The following is a 21,456-nucleotide window of genomic DNA, read 5'->3' as shown; positions in this document are numbered from 1 at the left end:
TCCTTCAGGGGCAAAAGGGCAGCCCTGCTTCCCAACAGGACTGCTCTTAGCACAGAAGCATCATCGGGTTCCACCAGAGTCACAAACTGGGGGCCCATTGGTACATTTGGTGGGGTTTTTTATGTTATATATTAATGAGCAAACACTTAAAAAGAAATATTTCACAGTTAGAGAACTGAATTTTCAGTTTCTCTTGAAAATCGAGACCGTCTGGTAACACCAGGCCCACATTCTCACAGGCTATGCTAACAGTCAGCTGGAGCTGAGCAGGGGCCTCTTTTTGACCAGTTCTGAGTTCTTCACTCTCCTGCCATCTCCACCCCACCCCCCCTTCACTCTATCACTTCCCCTGCCTGCCTTCTGGAGCCATCTGCGTTTTGGCCCCTGTTCATTTCAGCCAGGCCAAGGCTCAAACGGCCCTGTGCCACTGGCAGAAATGTAGAAAACAAAACACACCTGCCTTCCATTCTCTTAATTCGGCATTTCAGCACAGGAAGCGATGTTATGGACTTGCCAATGTGAGTGAAATCAATTCTGCAAGTCCTCAGTGCTTTACTTCTGCCTACAAAGCAAGTTGCTCTCCATGAGGTGAAAGTGAATCACAATTTCTCAGTGGCATCAGCAGGCTCCTGTTAGGTGGGAAGGTGTCTCTAGGTGAAGGAGATGAGGCTTCCCTGGCTTCCCTGGCTTCCCTCCCCTGCTGGCCAGAAGCCCTGTGCCTTTAACCTGCATGCCAGGGACAGAGTCTCACTGGAATTTGTTGCACTACAGGCGGCTCGGAACTGTTTGGTGAATGACCAAGGAGTTGTTAAAGTATCAGACTTTGGCCTATCCAGGTGAGCATGCCTTTTTAATCCTCTCCCTTGTCGCCCTTAATGCTAATCTTTTCCACCATCTTTCTATACCCGTTTCTTTCTCTGAATGATTTGTCATTTCTTTCACCCTTGTTGTTTTATGGTTATCTCCCCCTCTTCTCCTTTCTCCCTTCCTCTTTCGTGTGTGTGTGTGTGTGTGTGTGTGTGTGTGTGTGTGTTTAGGGTCACACCCACGGCATATGGAGGTTCCCAGACTAGGGGTTGAATCGGAGCTGTAGCCACCAGCCTACACCACAGCCACAGCCACACCAGAACTGAGCTACATCTGCAACTACACCACAGCTCATGGCAACACCAGATCCTTAACCCACTGAGCAAGACCAGGGATTGAACCTGCGTCCTCATGGATCCTAGTCAGATTTGTTTCCACTGAGCCACAAGGGGAATCCAACCCCTTCCTCTTTTTTTTTAAAGCTAATTTTCCCAACACTTTATCTTGATCTGTTAATTCTGCCGACTTTACTCCATCTCTCCTTTCATAATCGGTCTAATTCCCACTGACCTCTGCAGAATAGAAGGAAGGGAAGGAGAAGAAAAGAGAAAGGAAAGAGGGATAGAGAAGAGGAAGGGAGCATCTATTAGATCTTATTTCCACTTCATGCTTGCTGTAATCATATTGTCAACCAGGAAAGCTAAATCGTATATGAAAACAAGAATATATTAGAAGTAACATTTGTAGAAGACACTGGTTGGCCTGTAGGAGTGTATTTGTGCAATTCTTATGACTATGCCATGAAAATTTAAGCAACCATCAAACTCTCCAAATCCTAACAGTAACAAGTCCTGAATCCTTTGCAGGTATGTTCTGGATGATGAATACACAAGCTCAGTAGGCTCCAAATTTCCAGTCCGGTGGTCTCCACCAGAAGTCCTCATGTATAGCAAGTTCAGCAGCAAATCTGATATTTGGGCTTTTGGTGAGTGGATAAGATCATATGGACTACAGAGCTCAAAGAAAAAGGAAAGCAGTGGGGGAATTCACACTTTGCAACTTGCACAGAAAAACTTATTTGTTCTTGCTTTCATTTTATTCATTTTAGGGAGTCGGGCACCACAGGGGTTTCTGGGGATTAAAAACAGTAAATTAGACGTGATCCCTGCCTTCTTAGAACTTAAAATATATTGAGGGAAACAAACAGTATTCATTCATTCAGTATTCCACAGCTTCTGAATACTGATTATGTACTAGGGACTCTGCCAGACCCTATAACTGCAAAGACAAATACGATGTTGTCTCTCTCCCAGAAGAGCCAACAGTCCAGGGCAACTCTGATTACTGTCCAATATAGTCAGTAATATAGCTGAAGTCTGAACAAACTGAAAAAAAGCACAGAGGAGGGAATCGGCTGAATGTAAGGTCTGACGTTGTTCTTGGAAGACTAGGATCCCTACTACCCCAAAACAACTTAATACATTTTTTTCCATTTTCTAGGGGTGTTGATGTGGGAAATTTACTCTCTGGGGAAGATGCCATATGAGAGATTTACCAACAGCGAAACAGCTGAACACATTGCCCAAGGCCTACGTCTCTACAGGCCTCATCTAGCTTCAGAGAGGGTCTATACCATCATGTACAGCTGCTGGCATGAGGTAAGAATTTTCTTGAGACCTCTTAAATTATTTTCCTGGAACCTACTCTGCCATTTAGCTGGCCAGGCACCCAGGCCCCACTCCCCCTGGTACATAGCAGATGGGCACAGACCAATAGCTGTACCATTCTCAGGCCCTGGCCTGCATCCCAGTCCTTTCATGGCCAGGAGTTTTTCTAGCCCCACTCCAATCATCACTGGAGTATCATAAGCAGACCCCAATACCAACTCAGCTTTAGGGAGTGGGGGTATGGGGGCTATGTTACTGGGGGGCTATGTTACCTGGCCTAGGTAGGCAGCCAAAGGCACTCAAACGAGTGTATGGACATGAAAAAAAGAAAAGTCATTAAAATTTATATTCATTCTTTGAGGATCATTGGCCCTTCTTCTACTCTACTAACTGAAACTTTTCTGGCTGTGGTCCTAAATGAGATCATTTTTTTTTTAAACCCCAAGGCCTGAAAAGGAACTAAAATAGGTAGTGCTCGTGGCTTTTTTTTTAAAATGCAGTGCATTACGGGATATGTGGGTAGATGTGGTATTTTGAAAATAAAGAGCCTGTCCCACTATTATTAGAATGCTTTGCTCTTCTAACCTTGGGTTCTTCCAGGGGTACCTTCTCCACTTTCCAGATCCTTGGCAACCTTAATTTGGCAACCTAATTCTCTAGTAGGAAATGAGTGCTCAGCTCTCAGTTCTGCCCCACAAGAAACAGGGAAAGACAGACAGTGTCTAACAAGCACATCTGTGAATCTGGGGCCGTCTCTGTGGGGTGAAAGCATCTGGATCCTTTCCCTTTGACAAATGACTGAGGTCACAAAGAAAAAGTGGAGTAAGGGAGAACCCTGAGGAGCCATTTCTCTGTCCTGTGCTGAACAGGATTAAGGGTGATTGGCTATGCTTCCTCCCAACCAGGACATCCTCACTATGCTAGTTAAGTATTTAAGAAACCACTTTCTCCATGGTAGTAGTAGTCATGAAACTGGATTCACATCAGAATCCCTGGGAACTCTTAAAAATACAGACAACTAGGCCTTATCTCCAAAGATTCTGATTGGGTATGTCTGGAGGGAAACTCAGGTATGTTTTTTTAAATTTGCAAGGAAATTCTGATACTCAGGTAGGTTTAAGAACCACTGATTCAGGAGTTCCCATTGTGGCGCAGTGGTTAATGAATCCGACTGGGAACCATGAGGTTGCGGGTTCGATCCCTGGCCTTGCTCAGTGGGTTGATGATCCGGCGTTGCCTTGCGCTGTGGTGTAGGCTGCAGACTCAGCTCGGATCCCACATTGCTGTGGCTCTGGTGTAGGCCGTCGGCTACAGCTCTGATTAGACCCCTAGCCTGGGAACCTCCATGTGCCGCGGGAGCGGCCCAAGAAATGGCAAAAAGACAAAAAAAAACAAAAACAAACAAACAAAAAAACCCCACTGATTCAAAGGAAGAAGAAACTCAAGACTTTTTCATTCTGATGGATTGAGACCTTTCTTGCATGAATATGCCCTGAATTACTAAATGCCTCAGGGACTTATGGGCCATGGCTGTGACAAAGGACCTTAGCCTGGAGGCTAGATGGTGGTAATAGGAGGTCCCAGGTGCTTAGGATCCCTGCCCAGTAATGCAGCCTGTGGTCTTGAAATGTTAATTCCTTTGCTAGCCTTGGCTACAGGGTGATAGAAACAAGTTTGAAACCAAACTACAAATTATCACAGTTTATAGGATTTCAGTTCTGTCAACCACTTAAACTTTGCTGGTAGCCATTTTTCACTTGAGTTTCCAAAATAAAAATGCATTGGTGTACATTACGTGATGAATTTGTCCTTAGTTTTAATCGATGTTTGTCAGCGAAATTCTCAAATTGTCCTAGCCGCATTAATAACCTGAGTTACCAAAGATTTAAAGTGCACAAGGCCAGAGTTCCCGTCGTGGCGCAGTGGTTAACAAATCCGACTAGGAACCATGAAGTTGTGGGTTCGATCCCTGCCCCAGCTCAGTGGGTTAACGATCCGGCGTTGCCGTGAGCTGTGGTGTAGGTTGCAGTCGGATCCCGCGTTGCTGTGGCTCTGGCGTAGGCCAGTGGCTACAGCTCCGATTGGACCCCCAGCCTGGGAACCTCCATATGCCGCGGGGGGACCCCCAGCCTGGGAACCTCCATATGCCGCGGGAGCGGACCAAGAAATAGCAAAAAGACAAAAAATAAATAAATAAATAAATAAATAAATAAAGTGCACAAAGCCTTTATCGAGCACTTCTATTTCTTTTCCCTTTTGGGGGGGAGGGGTTAATCCACAGGGTATGCTACTGGGCATATAGTACAGTAGAAAATTGACAGAACACTGTAAACCAGCTATAATGAAAGAAATAAATTAAAAAAGTAAAAATAAACTTTATTAACATTTGCTATTTACTCATTGCATTTCCCTTGAATTCTGGATTCTAGCTCAGTATAATACTCTTTTTTTCTTTGGTTTTAGAAAGCAGATGAACGTCCCACTTTCAAAATTCTTCTGAGCAACATTCTAGATGTCATGGATGAAGAATCCTGAGCTCACCAATAAGTTTCTTGGTTCCACTCCTCGCCTCCGCAAGCCCCAATTTCACTTTCTCTGAGGAAATCCCAGGCTTACAGGCCCTGGAGCCTTTGCACCCTCGCTGAATACACAAAGGCCCCTCTCTACATCTAGGAATGCCTCTCTTTTTCCTGGGATAGTACCTTCTGAGGGCAAGGAATTATTGTGCCTGGTATTTTCCCCCAGAGAGGACATTTCCTAAGAGTATTAAGACAGACTGAATTGGGAATAGAAACGTTTTGGGGGGAGGGAGGGATGTAAATAGCCTCACAAGGGGTCCAACCGCTCTCTAGGTAGGCAATAGAACTTGAGGGGAGGGAGGTAGAATTTGGCAGGAATGAAACGGTGTTATAAAAATGGGAGGGGAGGGTGTTTTGATAAAATAAAATTACTGGAAAGCATGAAAGTTTCTTGCTATTTTGATTAATCATGCAGCGCCCCTGAAGCGCCCTATCTCAGTGTTCCAGGAAACTGCTGTGTGACCTTAGTTTGTCATATTCCTACTTTGAGAACTCGACGGGATCCTTCGCATTTAACCCCTCTGGCTCTAGAAAAATTCTGCTTCTGAATCAGAGACAGTGATCACAAACTAAAAAGCACACAGTAGGCATGCGGTATTATCGGAACGAATCTGACAGTTGGGGACAAGCTGCGCCGGAGCCTCTTCCCCCTGCGTCAGGACGGGTGAACTCCATCAAAGAACTAGGTAGAGCCAGGGGTCCGGGACGACTAAATGATGGACCAAGCAGTCCGAGCCTAGCACCAGAGCTGCAGCTGGGAAAGCGCGGGCCAATTTGGAAGCGGTCAGGGGCGGGGCTGTTGGGCCCTTCGGGAACGGGCCACGTGGTCTGAAGTAACTTCCCTTTTTTACCTTATTTTTTTCTTTGCTTTTTGAAATAACGTCTCGACAGCGCCACAGCGCTGGGCCGCCAGTCCTGAGACTTCTAGGCGCAGGTAGGGCGCCGCCACCGGGTCGCAGGGGCGGGAGCAAGGGGAGCCGGCGACTGGGAGGAAAGTCCGGAGAGGAGAGGGGGGGCTCCGGGGAGGGGCGTAGGCGGTCCTTGGTGCTGGGCCGCGCGCCGGCGCCGTATGCTCACGGGGCGGTCCCGGAGGCGGCGGGTTGTGGTTCCGGTTCCGCCACGGAGACACGTGAAGGTCGGTGAGTTGGTGCGGAGTTCGTCTCGGCACGCGTGGCCGCGCTGGGATGGATTCCTCCTCGTCTTCCTCCGCGGCGGGTTTGGGCTCAGTGGACCCGCAGCTGCAGCATTTCATCGAGGTGGAGACTCAGAAACAGCGCTTCCAGCAGCTGGTGCACCAGATGACGGAACTTTGTTGGGTGAGAAGCCTGGGGCTGGGATCTAGCCAGTGTACCTACTTCACCCCTGTCCTTGCCCGGCGCGACTCACCACAACGTCTGGGATTCGGGGAAGGGAAAGGACCTGGCAGCATCCCCTCGGTTTCCTTAGGTTCCTCAGGCCGAGCCTGAAGGGAGAAAGGGTTACTCCACTTCTCAGGGAACTGTCACACCGGACCTCGGCTTTGTTAGTGCAGAGGACTGGAGATTGATTGTAGCAGTCTTAAGCAGTTGTCCCAACCAGCGCTTTAGGAACCGAAGGTTGAACCTTCCTAGGGCTGGTCTCTAAGACTGATGAGAACCTCCAGTACTGGGATTTTATTTCTGGCACCCTGATTCCCAAGGAGTTAATGAATCCCTGTCCCTGCACTCATAGAGTTTACCTTGATTATTCATTTGCTCCAACCGTCCCTCGTGAGAAGTGAATGGCTCTAGCCCACCAACTATAAAAATGGCGTAATCTCTACCAAGATACACACTTTTTTGCCTTCTAGTTGGATTGTTGTGCAATACCAAGCCGTTTCAGGTCTGAAGGTTGAGGAATTGAGTATGCGTTGTGAGGGAACTTTGGCAAAAGGGTAGAAGGCACTTATTTGCAGCTTGGGATCAAAGTGTTCTCTGGATGCCAAGGACAGAGTAACTGCCCTGCCTTGACATAACAAAATTCACAGAATAAAGAGACAAAGATCATTTTCTGTACAAGTGGAGGGTCTGAGAGGCTTGTGTACACAACTGAGAATAATGAACAAAATTCATTTGAACCATAAACTTATGGTAAAGCTGAAATCTGACCCTTAACAAATGCTTACTTAACTCCCGTCTGCCTTGAGCCAGAGTGCTTTGATTATTTTAAAAAATCTGATACATTTACATTTGGGCCAGGAGGGGGTGTAGTTGAGGACTCAAGAACCTGTGGCTTAAGTAGACAGTGTTACAAATCTCGGGTCATACATTTTCTTTCTGTCTTTGGTAGGTTTTAGGGTGTCTTGCTGCAAAGATTTATCCTTTAACCCTTTTATTCTGCAGTTAAGTTAAAGGCATTTAATGCAAACAGCATTGCAGAGTTCTAACCAAATTCGGATGAATTTCCCTTGTATCTTGCTTTGTAATATCTCAGCTCCACCATTTTCTGGCCCTATGACTTGAGACAAAGTATCTCTGTGCCACAGCTTCCCTCTTTGTAAAATGAAGACTAATAATAGTATCTATTGGGTGGTTATTGTAAAAAATTGTAAGTCTGTAGAAAATTGCCACAAAGTAAGCTGTCAAATGGAAACTATTAACATATAGATACTGTTTTTTAGTGAAGTCTTTCCTCTAAGCAACATGAAGCTCCCTCCCTCCCCAACACCCCCAGTTCCCTTTGTGATACTGTATCTTGTTCTGAGCAGGAAAAGTGCATGGACAAGCCTGGGCCAAAGTTGGACAATCGGGCTGAGGCCTGTTTTGTGAACTGCGTTGAGCGCTTCATTGATACAAGCCAGTTCATCTTGAATCGACTGGAACAGACCCAGAAATCCAAGCCAGTCTTCTCAGAAAGCCTTTCTGACTGATCTCAGCATTACCTCTTTGGAAAAAGGAAGGTAGTTCAAGAAATGAAGAGCGGTTGATGGGATGGTTGAAGAAAAGGCTATGGGGGGATTGGCTCCCACCTTGTCACTCTTGGGACATCCTGTCTTCTGAGAAAGAACAAAGACCAATTTTTGTGTGTGTGGGGTTTGAGGGTCAAATGTGTTTGGGATTGTGTTTTTTAATGCTAATCTTGTGAAAACAATTGACAGATGAATGGAAAACTCTACTAGATGCATATTACTGTGTGAGGGACGATGCTTTTCTCATAGCCCCATTAATTCACTGCTTCCTATAATTTTGATAGTGGAACCACATAGGTAAAGATCTGTTATTTGTGTGGATTCATTGAAGATTTCTGGGGAGATTGATACATATTTTTGTATCTCTCAGAAAGGACAGCAGTGGGGAAAGAGTAATTTGGTACTTAACTGTAGGCCTCCTTATCTAGTGTTGGACTATCAGTGCTGGGGAAAAAAATGTATGGAATACAGTACATTTCAGCTTTTTAGATTATCTCCCTCTCTTATATTGTGATTCACTTAAGTATCTCTATAAAGTACAGTCTCAAGCTAGTACAGGTAGCCTGAGAGTCTAGAGGCCTTTAAGGTTAAAGGAATGTAGCCAGTAAACATACTTGTCATACTAAACTGCCGCAAGGAAGAAGTTAACTTACCCTGTATATCAGGGTTCAAAAAAATTCAAAGATGTGCCTAAATGAAAAAAAAATACGTTATAAAAATTTAGGCCAGTCAAAAACTAATACAATTTCAGGTAGAGGTGCATGCGTAATGTAAATCAGTATAGTTTCCATTTACTGCGTTCTTTTAATCACCGAAATAAAAGCTTCTACAAGATTGAAGTCTGTGATTGAGAAGGCTTTCTATTCTGGTTGTCTCCTACATCCTGGAGAGATTTGACGTGGGCTAGTTCCAAGGCTGAAATGTAGTCAGCCTGGGCAGCCCATCCTGTGCAAGTTATGGCACAGTATTCCAGGGACCCCACCCCCACCCCTGACCTTTTTGTGAGAAAAGAGAACCTTGAGATGAGATGGGGAGGAAAAGAATTCAGTGCTGATAGTCAATTCCCTGAGTGTAGTAGAAGAGATGATAGTGACTGGATTCCCTCTTCGGATGCTAGTTGACCGGAAGTGTAGACCTAAAATGGAACTACTTGTTGGCAGCTTCTAGTGCAAATCCATGAAGGTTGGGAGATACACATCTCTAGAAGCTTCAAGTCCCTGTTTAACTTCTGACCATATAGGCACTATTAGGAAATTTTTAAAACTCCTGATGAAAACACAATTCAACAAACATTTAAGTACTTACTCTGCCAGACAGTATTTTTGGTGCCAGGATTTCAGCAGTGTGCAGAAACAGTCCCTGCCTGTGTGGAGCTTATGCTTTAGAGAGGGGCCCCAGGTGACAAACACATCAATATGTCAGTATAATGAGTGTCATGGAGAAGCAGCGGAGTAAGGGTATTTGTGGGGCATTGTTATTTTAGATAAAGATGGTTGGAGAAGGCCTTCTAGGGGAGGTGGCATTTCGGTAGAGACTTGAAAGAATAAAGTAACCAAGCCATGTAGGTATCTGAGAGAACATTTAAGGTAGGGGTGATGATAGAGCCAAAGGCCCCAAGGTGGAACCACATGCTGTGATGCCAGCGCAGAAGAGTCAAAGGTCACTATGGCTGGAGTAAAATGAGAAAGAATAGTAAGAAAATACAGTCAGAGACAGATAATGGTTGGGGATGGAGACATGCACTGATCATGTAGGGCATTATGGGCCATTGTGAGGACTTAGCTTTTACCAAACAAGATGGGGAACCATTTGAGGATTTTTAACAGGCAGTGATGTGATGTAAAAAGTATCACTTGCTCCACTAATATACAAAAATGAGAAAGAGGGTCTGCCAGATACATGCAGTATGCTTGAGCACCAAGTATGTGTTCGACACTAGCTACTAGATATAAGGGGAAAGAAAAGGTAGACCATTTGCCCACATTCTCTAGGAGGTTAAATACCAGAGCAACAATTTGAACTTGCTTGTTTTATCAGTCTCAGAAATTTATTCTCAGAACCTTGATAGAAAGGGTACTGTCAGGAGTTCCCATTGTGGCTCAGTGGATAACAAACCTGACTAGTATCCACGAAGATACAGGTTCGATCCATGGCCTGACTCAATGGGTTAAGGATCTGGCGTTGCCGTGAGCTGTGGTGTAGGTCAAAGACACATCTCAGATCCTGCGTTGCTGTAGCTCTGGCGTAGGTCTGCAGCTACAGCTCTGATTGGACCCCTAACCCAGGAACCTCCAAATGCTGTGAGTGTGGCCCTAAAAAGCAAAGAAAGAAATGAAGCCTAAACCATAAGATAGAAAAGCCAAGTGGCTCCAGAGGCCTACTTACTATTGTCTCCTTCCCCTCCCCCCGGTCCTCCCTGCCTTCCCCTGCCAACCCCAACACCCCTGCCACCCCTTTGCCTAAGGCATTGTCTCAGGACCTCTAGGGTTTATGCAGGTGTACTGTGAAAACTGGATCCAGACTAAGGGCCCCTGCCCATGAATCCATGAATGAATATTAGATAAAAAGTACAAGGAAATTGAGCAAGAACTTGATATTTATTTATGCTAACAGGAGTTTAAGAAACATAAGTCAATAAACCCCCACGTAAAATAGCCTTTACGCAGAAAGCAATCAGTGGTCCTTTTTTAACCAATTTTCCCTTGTATCAATACCTTAGTACAAAATTTGGGCCCAGGGAGGTTTTAACCCAAAGTCCTCCCTATAGTACTTCTTTTAAGACTCCTCATACTCTCAGCATCATTTTTGTTGGCATCATCTGGACTCAAAAGAGGTTAATGGAGAAAAAATTCTGGTAACCTTCTTTTTCATTCCATGGAGAAGTAAGGTATTGTTTAGATTTATTGATCTTAAGTCAGAGGGCAATAGGACCAAAAGGGACATCTCAAAAGGTATAGAGGAACAAGGGCCAAGAACTATGGAAAGGAAATCACAGGAGGTACTACTAAAGTTGTTGAGGGCCATACGCTACCATTTCTTGAAAAGAATGGCAGAGAAGGTGATAACAGCCGTAGGGAAAGGCAATACTACATGGGAGTGATTGCATAGGTACTGAAAATATCCAAGGCCCTGTTCTGATAGTTTATTTGAATGTTTACACAAAAGACAAATTAAGACTGTCCAGTCCAGTGCTGGTTCTGTCCTTGGCTGCCCTAAAACAACTGCTTCAAGGCAATATCCAAACTTGACACCTGTCACAGAAAGTGAGCCAGCAGAAGAGCAGGTGAGAATATACATCAGCAGGTTACTCCAGCCACCCTGAGGTCCCACTATGAAAACAGGCAAATGGAACTGATCACTATATGTATACAGGGGGAAAAATTAATTCCACAATAAAAGAAGTGAATTACTATTGTTAGCACTTATACAAGAAATGCTAAAGCAATTTGACAATTAATTCATTACATTCATAACACCTTAATAAATAGGCAGCATTTGAGCAGTTAGCCATTTAATGTGTGAATTAAAATTTGTTTTGTGTACCTAAAGCTATATCTTGCAAAAATCACCCTCAAAAAGGCAAAGCTTATGCAATATAATTATGACAGTTTTTGCTACACAGAAATAACATAGAAGAGACAATTAGGATATGGCAAACCAGGATCCAGATATACTGATGAGGAACTCCAAATGAGCAAAAGGGCCAACAGAATTTTGAGATGCATCTGTAATGTAATGGTAATAGCTATGCTTTATTGAGGATATGCATGCTATTTGCCACACATTGTACCTAAGTATTTTATATCATCATCTTTTTACAAATGACAATTCTGTGGGAGAGAAACTATTATCATACTCACTTTGCAGATGGAGAAGCTGAAGCTTGGGGAAATTAAGGTTACACAGCTAATAAGTTGTAGGGGTGGGATTTGAACCCAAGCAGTTTGACTCCAGAGCTCAACTGCCTCCTGATGTAATCGCACCAGTGTCAAGGACTGAAAAGGATAAGACTAGAAGTAGAGACCTGATGGATTTTTAACTTAGAAATGTAATTCTGAGGTAGATAGGATAGGTTTTGATGACTAAATAAGAGGAGCAAAAGGGAAAAAAAGGATGACCCACCATTCAAGATTAGGCCATTTATAACCTGTATCTGTATTACATGTTTGTTCTTGAAATATGTGAGAGGAAATATATTACCTTCTCCTTTCTAAGAAGTATGTCAGGCACCTTTTACTTTGTAGCAGAGCTCACCAAAAAAGTTGAGAATCATTAATCTGATCAATTTTTTCATATTAAAAATGACCCATTAGAGTTCCTGCTGTGGTGCAGTGGGTTAATGTTTTGGCTTGTCTCTGGAGGTGCAGGTTCGATCCTAGGTCCAGCGCAGTGGGTTGAGGAAGTGGCATTGCTGCATCTGTGGCGTAGACCACCGTTCTGGCTCAGATTCCCATCCCTGACCTGGGAACTCCATATGCCATGGGAGAGGCCAAAAAAGAAAGAAAAAAACGACACATTCATAATACAAGTGTGTGTGTGTGTGTGTGTCTGTGTGTATACATGGCATATGTGAAATGTAGCCTTCTCCTCACCCTCACTATAGCCCTTTGCAAAAAAAATCCTTTTCAAGAACCTGGCATGAAATCTGATGTTCTACTAAATGTGCCAAGATTAGGGTAAAAATAAAGGCAACAGACCTCAGGTAACTGGTAGGTTGACGTTTTCTTTTTTGGTCAAACAAAAAATACCTAAAGATGATGAAATAGGGCAGAAAGTACATTTACATTATTGTGGTTTTTTTTTAGGGCTGCACCCGTGGCTTATGGAAGTTCCTGGGCTAGGGGTCTAATCGGAGCTGTAGCCGCTGACCTACACCACAGCCACAGCAATGCAGGATCCAAGCTGCATCTGCAACCTACACCACAGCTCACAGCAACGCCGGATTCCTTAGCCCACTGAGCGAGGCCAGAGATCAAACCTGCATCCTCATGGGTACTAGTTGGATTCATTTCTGCTGTGCCACAACAGGAACTCCCTCTAAATAAGAATTTTTAATTGAGATATAGTTGATTTACAATATTAGTTTTAGGTGTACAGCATAGTGATTCAGTATTATTACAGATTATACTCTTAAGTTTTTACAAGATAATGGCTATATAATTCCCCCGTGCTGTACAAAATATCCTCGTCACTTATCTATTTTATGCATAGTAGTTTGTATCTAAGACAATGCTGCCTGCCATCCTAAGATTATTTTCCTTTAAAAATAATCTTTGGTGTCAATTTCCAGTAATATGGTGGCCAAAATGACCTGAAAGTTCTCCCACATTACAAAACACTTGGAAATGCAGAATAAAATATAACATTCTTTTAAATGTATAGCTGAGTTTGCAAGTAAGTAAAGGAAATCACTAAGGGCCAAAACACAAAGGGGAAAAATGAAAACCAGAGCATTTAGTGGGAGTTGAAATTTTAGCTGCTCCGATGGTGGGGTGCAGGTGGCTTGGTTATCTCACCAAGTAAGGTGCTTAGGTTCTGATGCCCAGGTAGAGGCAGAGGACAGAGCCTTGGGCATAAGTAAGGCAGGGAGTTGGAGCTGAGCCACCTGTGGAAAGTTGGAACTTTCAAAGGACTACATTTTCAATAAGGGTGAACTAGACAACAGTCCATTCACTAGCATCGGGAGACAACTTGGGATCTGGGAAGGTAGAAAAAAAGGTCTTCCTATGAGGTTTTGTAACCTCAAGTCATCTTTCACACGGGCTTGAGATTCAAAATGTATATACTTCCTGCAAAGTCTAGGAATCTTCCAGGTCTAAAAATTAGCACAGGAGTTCTCGCCGTGGAACAGCGGAAGTGAATCTGGCTAGGAACCATGAGGTTGTGTGTTCGGCCCCTGGCCTCGCTCAGTGGGTTAAGGATCCGGCGTTGCTGTGAGCTGTGGTATAGTCAGAGGTGGCTCAGATCTGGCATTGCTGTGGCTGTGACTGTGGCCAGCAGGTGTAGCTCCTATTAGACCCCTAGCCTGGGAACCTCCACATGCTGCGCGTGTGGCCCTAAAAAAAAAAAAAAAAAAAAAAAAAATTAGCACAAAGTGGGTCCCAAGCTGTCGATATCCCTCAAACTACCTGGCAGAAACAACACAAAACATCTCTAGAGGGACAAATCCCCCAGATCCTCACAGGTAAGGCTGCATATACAATAAAAAATTACAAAAACACATGAAGAAACACCCAGCATAAGCCAATGTCTCAAGATACTACAGCAGGATTAGACCCCAAATCTTCAGATAATAGAATCATCTAATACACACTATAAAATAACTGTTTAAAATGATTAAAGACAATTGAAAACATGAAAAAGAATAAGACAGTATTTTTTTTAAAGACCAAATAGGGTTGGGGTTTTTTTGGTTGTTTTTTTTTTTTAACGGCTGCACCCACAGCATTTGGAAGTTCCCGTGCCAGGGATTAAATCCAAGCCACAGCTTTGACATATGCTACACCTGTGATAACAATGCCAGATCTTTAACCCTCAGCACCAGGCCGGGGACTGAACCTGCACCATGGTAGGAAATCCGAGACCAAATAGTTTTGAAAGAGAATTCTAGAAATTTTAAAAAGTTTTAATATTTAAACTTTAATGGGTAGAGGAGTTCCCTCATGGCACAGCGGGTTAAAGATCCGATGTTGTCACTGTAGCAGCTTGGGTTCCTACTGTGACATGGTTTAATCCTTGGCCCAGGAACTTCCACATGCTGTGGGTATGGCCAAAAAAAAAAAAAAAAACCCAAAACTTAATGGATAGATTAAACCATAGCCATAGATTGAGCACAGCTAAAGAGAAAAAATGATAAAGTGGAACACAGATGCTCAAAATACGGCAGAGAGAGAAAGAATTAAAAATATTGAGAGGTAAAGAGACAGGACAAATGGAAAAAAATAATATTCAAAGAAATAATGGCTCAGAGTGTTCTGGAACTGATGAATTAAAGATGTGATTTCTCAGATTCCTGAGCAGGAAAAATACAAGCTAAATTCACATCTAGACTATTTTGGTGAAACTTCAGATCTTCAAAACAAATGATCATAAATTGCTAATACTCAACATTTTCTATGTACCAGGATTGTTCTCACTTTACTCAACACTTTACTCAAAAAACAGTCATTTTAATATATTGGCATATTTTCTTCCAGTCTTTTATCCAAGTATGTTTATGTATATATACAAAAATTTCAAAGAAAACTCGGGATAATGGCACACATATAATTTTGCGTTCTATTTCTTTTACACAACATTTTTCCAAAAGTTTTTCCCATGTCATTAAGCAACAGCAGCAACAAAGGCATAAACAACAGCTAACAGTGTTGTGGTTATGAACCTTGGTTTTTGAAGTCAAACTTTCTGTGTTTGAATCTCAGCTCACAACTTACTAGCTGTGTGATCTTGGTTAAGTGAATTGTCCTTTTTCATTTTCTCATCTGTAAGAACCTCCAGCCCAGGGTTATTGTGAATTATACTATTTACTAAGCTATCTGCCAGGCACTATGCTAAACACATTAATAATATCATTTAATCCTCACAAAATCCCTGTGGGTTAAAACTGTTATTGCTCCTATTTTACAGATGAGAAAAGACTGTTAAAGTGATTTGCCAAAACATATAGCCAGTGATGGTGCTTCAACTTGAATTCAGATGTATCCAAAACCAATTCTCTTGATTGTCATGCTACACTCTTCTTCGATGAGTTTGAATGGCTTCATAGTATGCAGAAATCATAAAGTTCATCACAATATTCCCCAAATGTTGCACATTTAGATCTTTTACTTTCTCTCTCTCTCTCTCTCTCTCTCTCTCTCTCTGTCTTTCTTTTCGCTTTTTATGCACCTGCAGCATATGAAGTTTCCCAGGCTAGGGGTCCAATCAGAGCTATAGCTGCTGGCCTACGCCACAGCCACAGCAACTTGGGATCTGAGCTGCGTCTGTGACCCACACCACAGCTCATGGCAATGCTGGATCCTTATCCCACTGAGCAAGGCCAGGGATCAAACCTTCGTCCTCACGGATGCTAGTCAGATTCGTCAACCACTGAGCCACTATGGGAACTCCCTTTTCTACTTATTTCTTATTAAAATAACCCATCTTTGGAGTTCCCGTCGTGGCTCAGTGGAAATGAATCCGACTAGGAATGATGAGGTTGCAGGTTCGACCCCTGGCCTCGCTCAGTGGGTTAAGGATCTGGCATTGCTGTGAACTGTGGTGTAGGTTGTAGATGCAGCTCAGATCTGGCATTGCCATGGCTGTGGTGTAGGCCGGTAACAACAGCTCTGATTCGACCCCTAGCCTGGGAACCTCCATACGCTGCGGGTGCAGCCCTAAAAAGACAAAAGACAATAAATAAATTAATTAATTAATTAATAAAATAACCCATCTTTGCCTGTAAAACATTATATGTACTTCAGATACACCTTTTAGGGTAGTCAGTCTGAAGTGGACTTAAACTAAGTAAAAAAATACGAACATTTTAAGGCTCTTAATATAAGTTGGCAAACTGCTTTCCAGCAAAAAGACCGAAACTATTTACATATCCATTGGTAATTAATGAGAATAGAATTGAATATATTTTCATATATTGACGACGTATTTATATGCTTTACCCATGTTTCTTCAGAGATGTTCATTTTTCTAATTTGTTTTTATGCTATAGGGTTACATATTGAATAATATATATGTGTTATATGTATATATATTTATATGCTACATATAATACAGATTAAGTTATATAACGTTTTATAGCAATAAAATGTGGATATTAGCCATTTTTGTCATATAAATTCTTAATAAACTTTAAATTTTTTTGGCCATGCCTATGGCATGTGGAAGTTCCTGGGCCAGGGATTGAACCTCCACCACAGCAGCAACAAGAACCATAGCAGTGACAACACTGGATCCTTAACCCCCTGAGCCACCAGGGAACTCTAGGACTATTTCGGTTTTAGAACCAAAAGTACCATATCCTGGGCAACCCCCTCACTGGATACAGTGGTTAGTCACCCTATCCATTGCCTATTCTTGTGCCATTGCCATACTGTCTTATTTACTATTGCTTTATATCTTAATATCTAATAGAGTAAGTACCCCTTATTGTTCTCTCCAAAAAAATCACCACTTCTGCTTCTACATGAAACTCAGAATCTTTTACCAAATTCCAAAATAAAAATTCTAGTGGGATTGCTTTATAATTACAAATCACTTGAGAACAGACATTTTTGCAGTATTGCAAAATTCATGCAATATGGAATGCCTCTGTCATGTCTTCTTTCATGGTTATCATAAAAGATTCAAAATTCTTTTCACATAGGCTCTTACATACATTTTATTCCTAGGCAATCTAAACGTTTACACTGCTATATTAAATGGGATCTTTTCCCCTCCATTATATTTTCTAAATAATTAAAAATACTTTTACCTATATCTACACAATTTAACCTGAATGCATAAATGTGAATATATACATGCTTTATTTATTAACCACAGCCTTTTTTTCTTTGTTTTTCGCTTGGTTACCCCAACTCTTCTCCACTTCTACCCCTGCCACACATGTTAGTAACCTAATATGTATCTTTCTATTTTCCCCATACTGAAAGAAATCTATACGGTTAGATAAGATAGGTGAGAGGTAGTGGTAGATAGATAGATGGATAGGTAGATGTTTTTGGTCATTGATTTTTTTTAATGGGATCGTATTATATACATCAATAGTTATTTCCATATTGTTTACCACAGCTGTAATACTAAATATTTCTATCATCGATGTGTAAGAATACCTGTATGGGGGCAAGCATTCATTCTCCTGTGCTTCTTTACTCTCACACTGCTACCACACAATACCTCTGACACCAGATGTGTGGTTTTTCCACACATCATGCAATTCCCTGACACCAGCTAGGTGTCCAACTATTCAATTCAATCCTAATGCTATCTACTTAGTGTCAGATCCCCCAAATTAAGAGTTCACTCCCGTAAGATTGCCTCTACTTCAGACACCCATTGAAAGTCCCAGGTTGTCACTCGTATTTCTAACTGGCCAGCTAAAAATCAGGGTTCCTGAGAATTCCCTGGCGGCCTAATGGTTAAGGAATCAGCATTGTCATTGCTGTGGCTTCTATCCTTGGCCCAGAACTTCTGCATGCCATTGGAGTGCCCATGACCCCCTCCTTGAGTTTGGTTTAATAATTTGCTAGAATGGCTCACAGAACTCAGGGAAACAGTTGTACTGGAATTGTTATTTTAAAACTGTAAGATATTTATTGTAGAATAAATAAGTAATTAATGTCATTAGCAACTGAGATTTCAGCATGAGAAAAGAGATACAAATATAAAATCAAAGATATTGAGAGAGTTTCCATTGTGGCTTAGCGGAAACAAATCTGTAGCATCCATGAGGATGCAGGTTCGATCCTTGGCCTTGCTCAGTGGGTTAAGGTTCTGGCATTGCCATGAGCTGTGGTGTAGGTTGGAGACGTGGCTCAGATCTGGTGTTGCCATGGCTGTGGTATAGGCCAGAGTCTACAGATCCAATTTGAACCCTAGCCTTGGGAACCTCCATATGCTGTAGGTGTGGCCCTAAAAAAAAGACAAAAAAACTAAGAAGTTGAGTGCAGATTCTATAATTTTAATTTTGAACTGAAAATATCAGAATGAACTGATTTAGTTTTTCTAAAAATATACTTTTAATGTTTATTTAGTTGAAAGTCTCTCTTCTTTTGTATAGCTTCTTGATATGCAGTCTTTGTTAGCAAGATTTCTTCTGCCCCTATACTGTATCCACAGTCTACCAGACTTTCCATGTTTACTGTTTTACTTTTTATTAAACTACCTGGAATTTATTTTTCAAAATTGTATAAGATAAGAATCCATTTTTATTCTTTTAAATGGATAGCCAATTGTGCCGGTATCAATTATTAAATGATATATCTTTTTCCAACTGAACTGAACTATTGCCTTGGTCATACATTAACTTTTCACATATCCCAGTATCTCATTTTGGACTTGTTATTCTGTTTCACTGACCTGTTTGTCTAATCTTATATTAATATTATGTTGATTTGATCACACTGGCTTAATAGCATTTCCTAATACCTAGCAAGACCAATTCTCCTTCAATGTTCATATTTTTCAGACTTTTCTTGACTACTCATTTTATCCAACTCCCCCTAAAATATCTTGGGATTCTTTTTGGAATTTCATTACATCTACATATTAATTCTGGGAGAATTGATATTTTCCCATTGTCTCCTCATTCGAGAATGCTGTATGTACCTTTTTATTAGCTCATGAGATTGTCTTACATTTATAAAATATTTATGATGAGATTTTATAGATTTCTTCATATAGGTCCTGTGTCTTTCTGGCTAAATATATTCCAAAGTATTTTACACGTTCTTGGAAGTTTTTTTTTTTTTTTCAGCTTTACTGTGGTATGTATACTTGACAAATAAAAATTGTATATATTTAAGGTGTACAACGTGATGTTTTGATGTACCCATACTTTGTGAAATTATTACCACAATCAAACTAATTAACATATCCATCACTTCACATAGTTATGATTTTTTTGTGATGAGAACACTTAAGATTAACTCTCTTAAAATTTTTCAAGTGTATAATACAGTATTACAAACTATAGTCAACATGCTGGACATTAGATCCCCAGAACATATTCATCCTACATAAATGAAACTTTGCAGCTTTTGACAAACATCTTCCCATTCCCCTCATCTACCCAGGCTCTGGAAACCACCATTCTACTCTCTGCTTTTATGAGTTCAAATTTTTTAGATTCCACGCATAAGTAAAATCAGGCAGTATTTGTATTTCCTTGTCTGACTTATGAGTTCTTTTTTCTGCTATTGCAAATGTAATATTTTTCTCATTTCCATTTCTAGATGTGTATAGCTATAATACAGAAGATTGTTTATTGTTGTCTATTTATCTTAAATCCAAACTCTTTAGCTAATTATAGATTTTTTTGTTACTAAAGTCTCTTGAGTTTTCTATATATTAGCCAAACAAGATAGATCATTTAATCTCATCTTTTGCACTGTATATACAGATTTTCTTATCTTACTTCATTCCCTAGAACACCATTGTCCAGTAGAATTTTCTGTGATGATAGAAATGTTATACAGCTGTGCATTTTAATACAGTAGCCACTAGACACATATGGCTATTGATCACTTTGAATGTGACTACTAAGAACAAGGAACTACATTTTATTTATTTATTTACTTATTTATTTATTTATTTTGCTTTTTGGGGCTGCCCCCACAGCATATGGAGGTTCTCAAGCTAGGGGTTGAATCGGAGCTATAGCCACTGGCCTACACTACAGTCACAGCAATGTCAGATCCAAGCCACGTCTGCAACCTACACCACAGCTCACGGCAACGCCGGATCCTTAACCCACTAAGTGAGGCCAGGGATTGAGCCTGCATCCTTATGGATGCTAGTCAGATTCATTTCCGCTGAGCCACATGGAAACTTCAACATTTTAAATCTCATATAATTTTTTTTTTTTGTCTTTTTGTCTTTTTTTGTTGTTGTTGTTGCTATTTCTTGGGCCGCTCCCGCAGCATATGGAGGTTCCCAGGCTAGGGGTTGAATCGGAGCTGTAGCCACCGGCCTAAGCCAGAGCCACAGCAACGCGGGATCCGAGCCGCGTCTGCAACCTACACCACAGCTCACGGCAACGCCGGATCGTTAACCCACTGAGCATAGGGCAGGGATCGAACCCGCAACCTCATGGTTCCTAGTCGGATTCGTTAACCACTGCGCCACGACGGGAACTCCAAGAATTTTTATTTTATTTATTTATTTATTTGGCTTTTTGCTATTTCTTGGGCCGCTTCCACGGCATATGGAGTTTCCTAGGCTAGGGGTCCAATCGGAGCTGTAGCCGCCGGCCTACGCCAGAGCCACAGCAACACGGGATCCGAGCCGCGTCTGCAACCTACACCACAGCTCACGGCAATGCCGGATCCTTAACCCACTGAGCAAGGGCAGGGACCGAACCCGCAACCTCATGGTTCCTAGTCAGATTCGTTAACCACTGCGCCACGACGGGAACTCCAAATCTCATATAATTTTAACAGCCACATGTAACTTGTAGCTACCATATTGAATAGCACAGGGCTAGATTATCTAAAATAATGTTAAATAATAACAATAGTGGGTTTATCTATATAGTCCCTGCTTTTAATCAAAAGTTTTAGTTTTTGCTACTTGAAATACTCTTTGCTGTTTGGTTTTTGGTAAACAGGCTACTATATATGAGGTTTTTCTATTTCCATTTTACTTAGAGTTTTATTAGGAATTCCCGCTGAATTTTATCAAATTAATTTTTTTTCCCGGGCCAGGGATTGGACACAAGCCACAGTAGTAACCTGAGCCACAGCAGTGACAACACCGAGTCCCT

General features: G+C 41.8%; 2 protein-coding genes across 2 annotated transcripts in view; both read left to right on the top strand.

Annotated features, from left to right (window-relative positions):
• Nucleotides 1-5,434, top strand: part of BTK (Bruton agammaglobulinemia tyrosine kinase) — a 32,964-nt gene extending 27,530 nt beyond the window's left edge. The window contains 4 exon segments of the mRNA NM_001243576.1: nt 772-836; nt 1,674-1,792; nt 2,308-2,465; nt 4,938-5,434. Coding sequence (NP_001230505.1) covers nt 772-836; nt 1,674-1,792; nt 2,308-2,465; nt 4,938-5,009 — 414 coding nt within the window. The 3' untranslated portion in view covers nt 5,010-5,434.
• On the top strand, nt 5,908-8,818 carry TIMM8A (translocase of inner mitochondrial membrane 8A). The gene is made up of 2 exons (XM_003135239.3): nt 5,908-6,369; nt 7,779-8,818. The coding sequence occupies exons 1-2, from the start codon at nt 6,238-6,240 to the stop codon at nt 7,938-7,940; spliced, it is 294 nt and encodes a 97-aa protein (XP_003135287.1). The 5' UTR covers nt 5,908-6,237; the 3' UTR covers nt 7,941-8,818.

This window comes from Sus scrofa, chromosome X (assembly GCF_000003025.6).
Source record: "Sus scrofa isolate TJ Tabasco breed Duroc chromosome X, Sscrofa11.1, whole genome shotgun sequence".
NCBI classification, from domain to species: domain Eukaryota; kingdom Metazoa; phylum Chordata; class Mammalia; order Artiodactyla; family Suidae; genus Sus; species Sus scrofa.
Note: the sequence above shows the minus strand (reverse complement) of the source record. Positions and strands in the feature narration are given on the sequence as shown.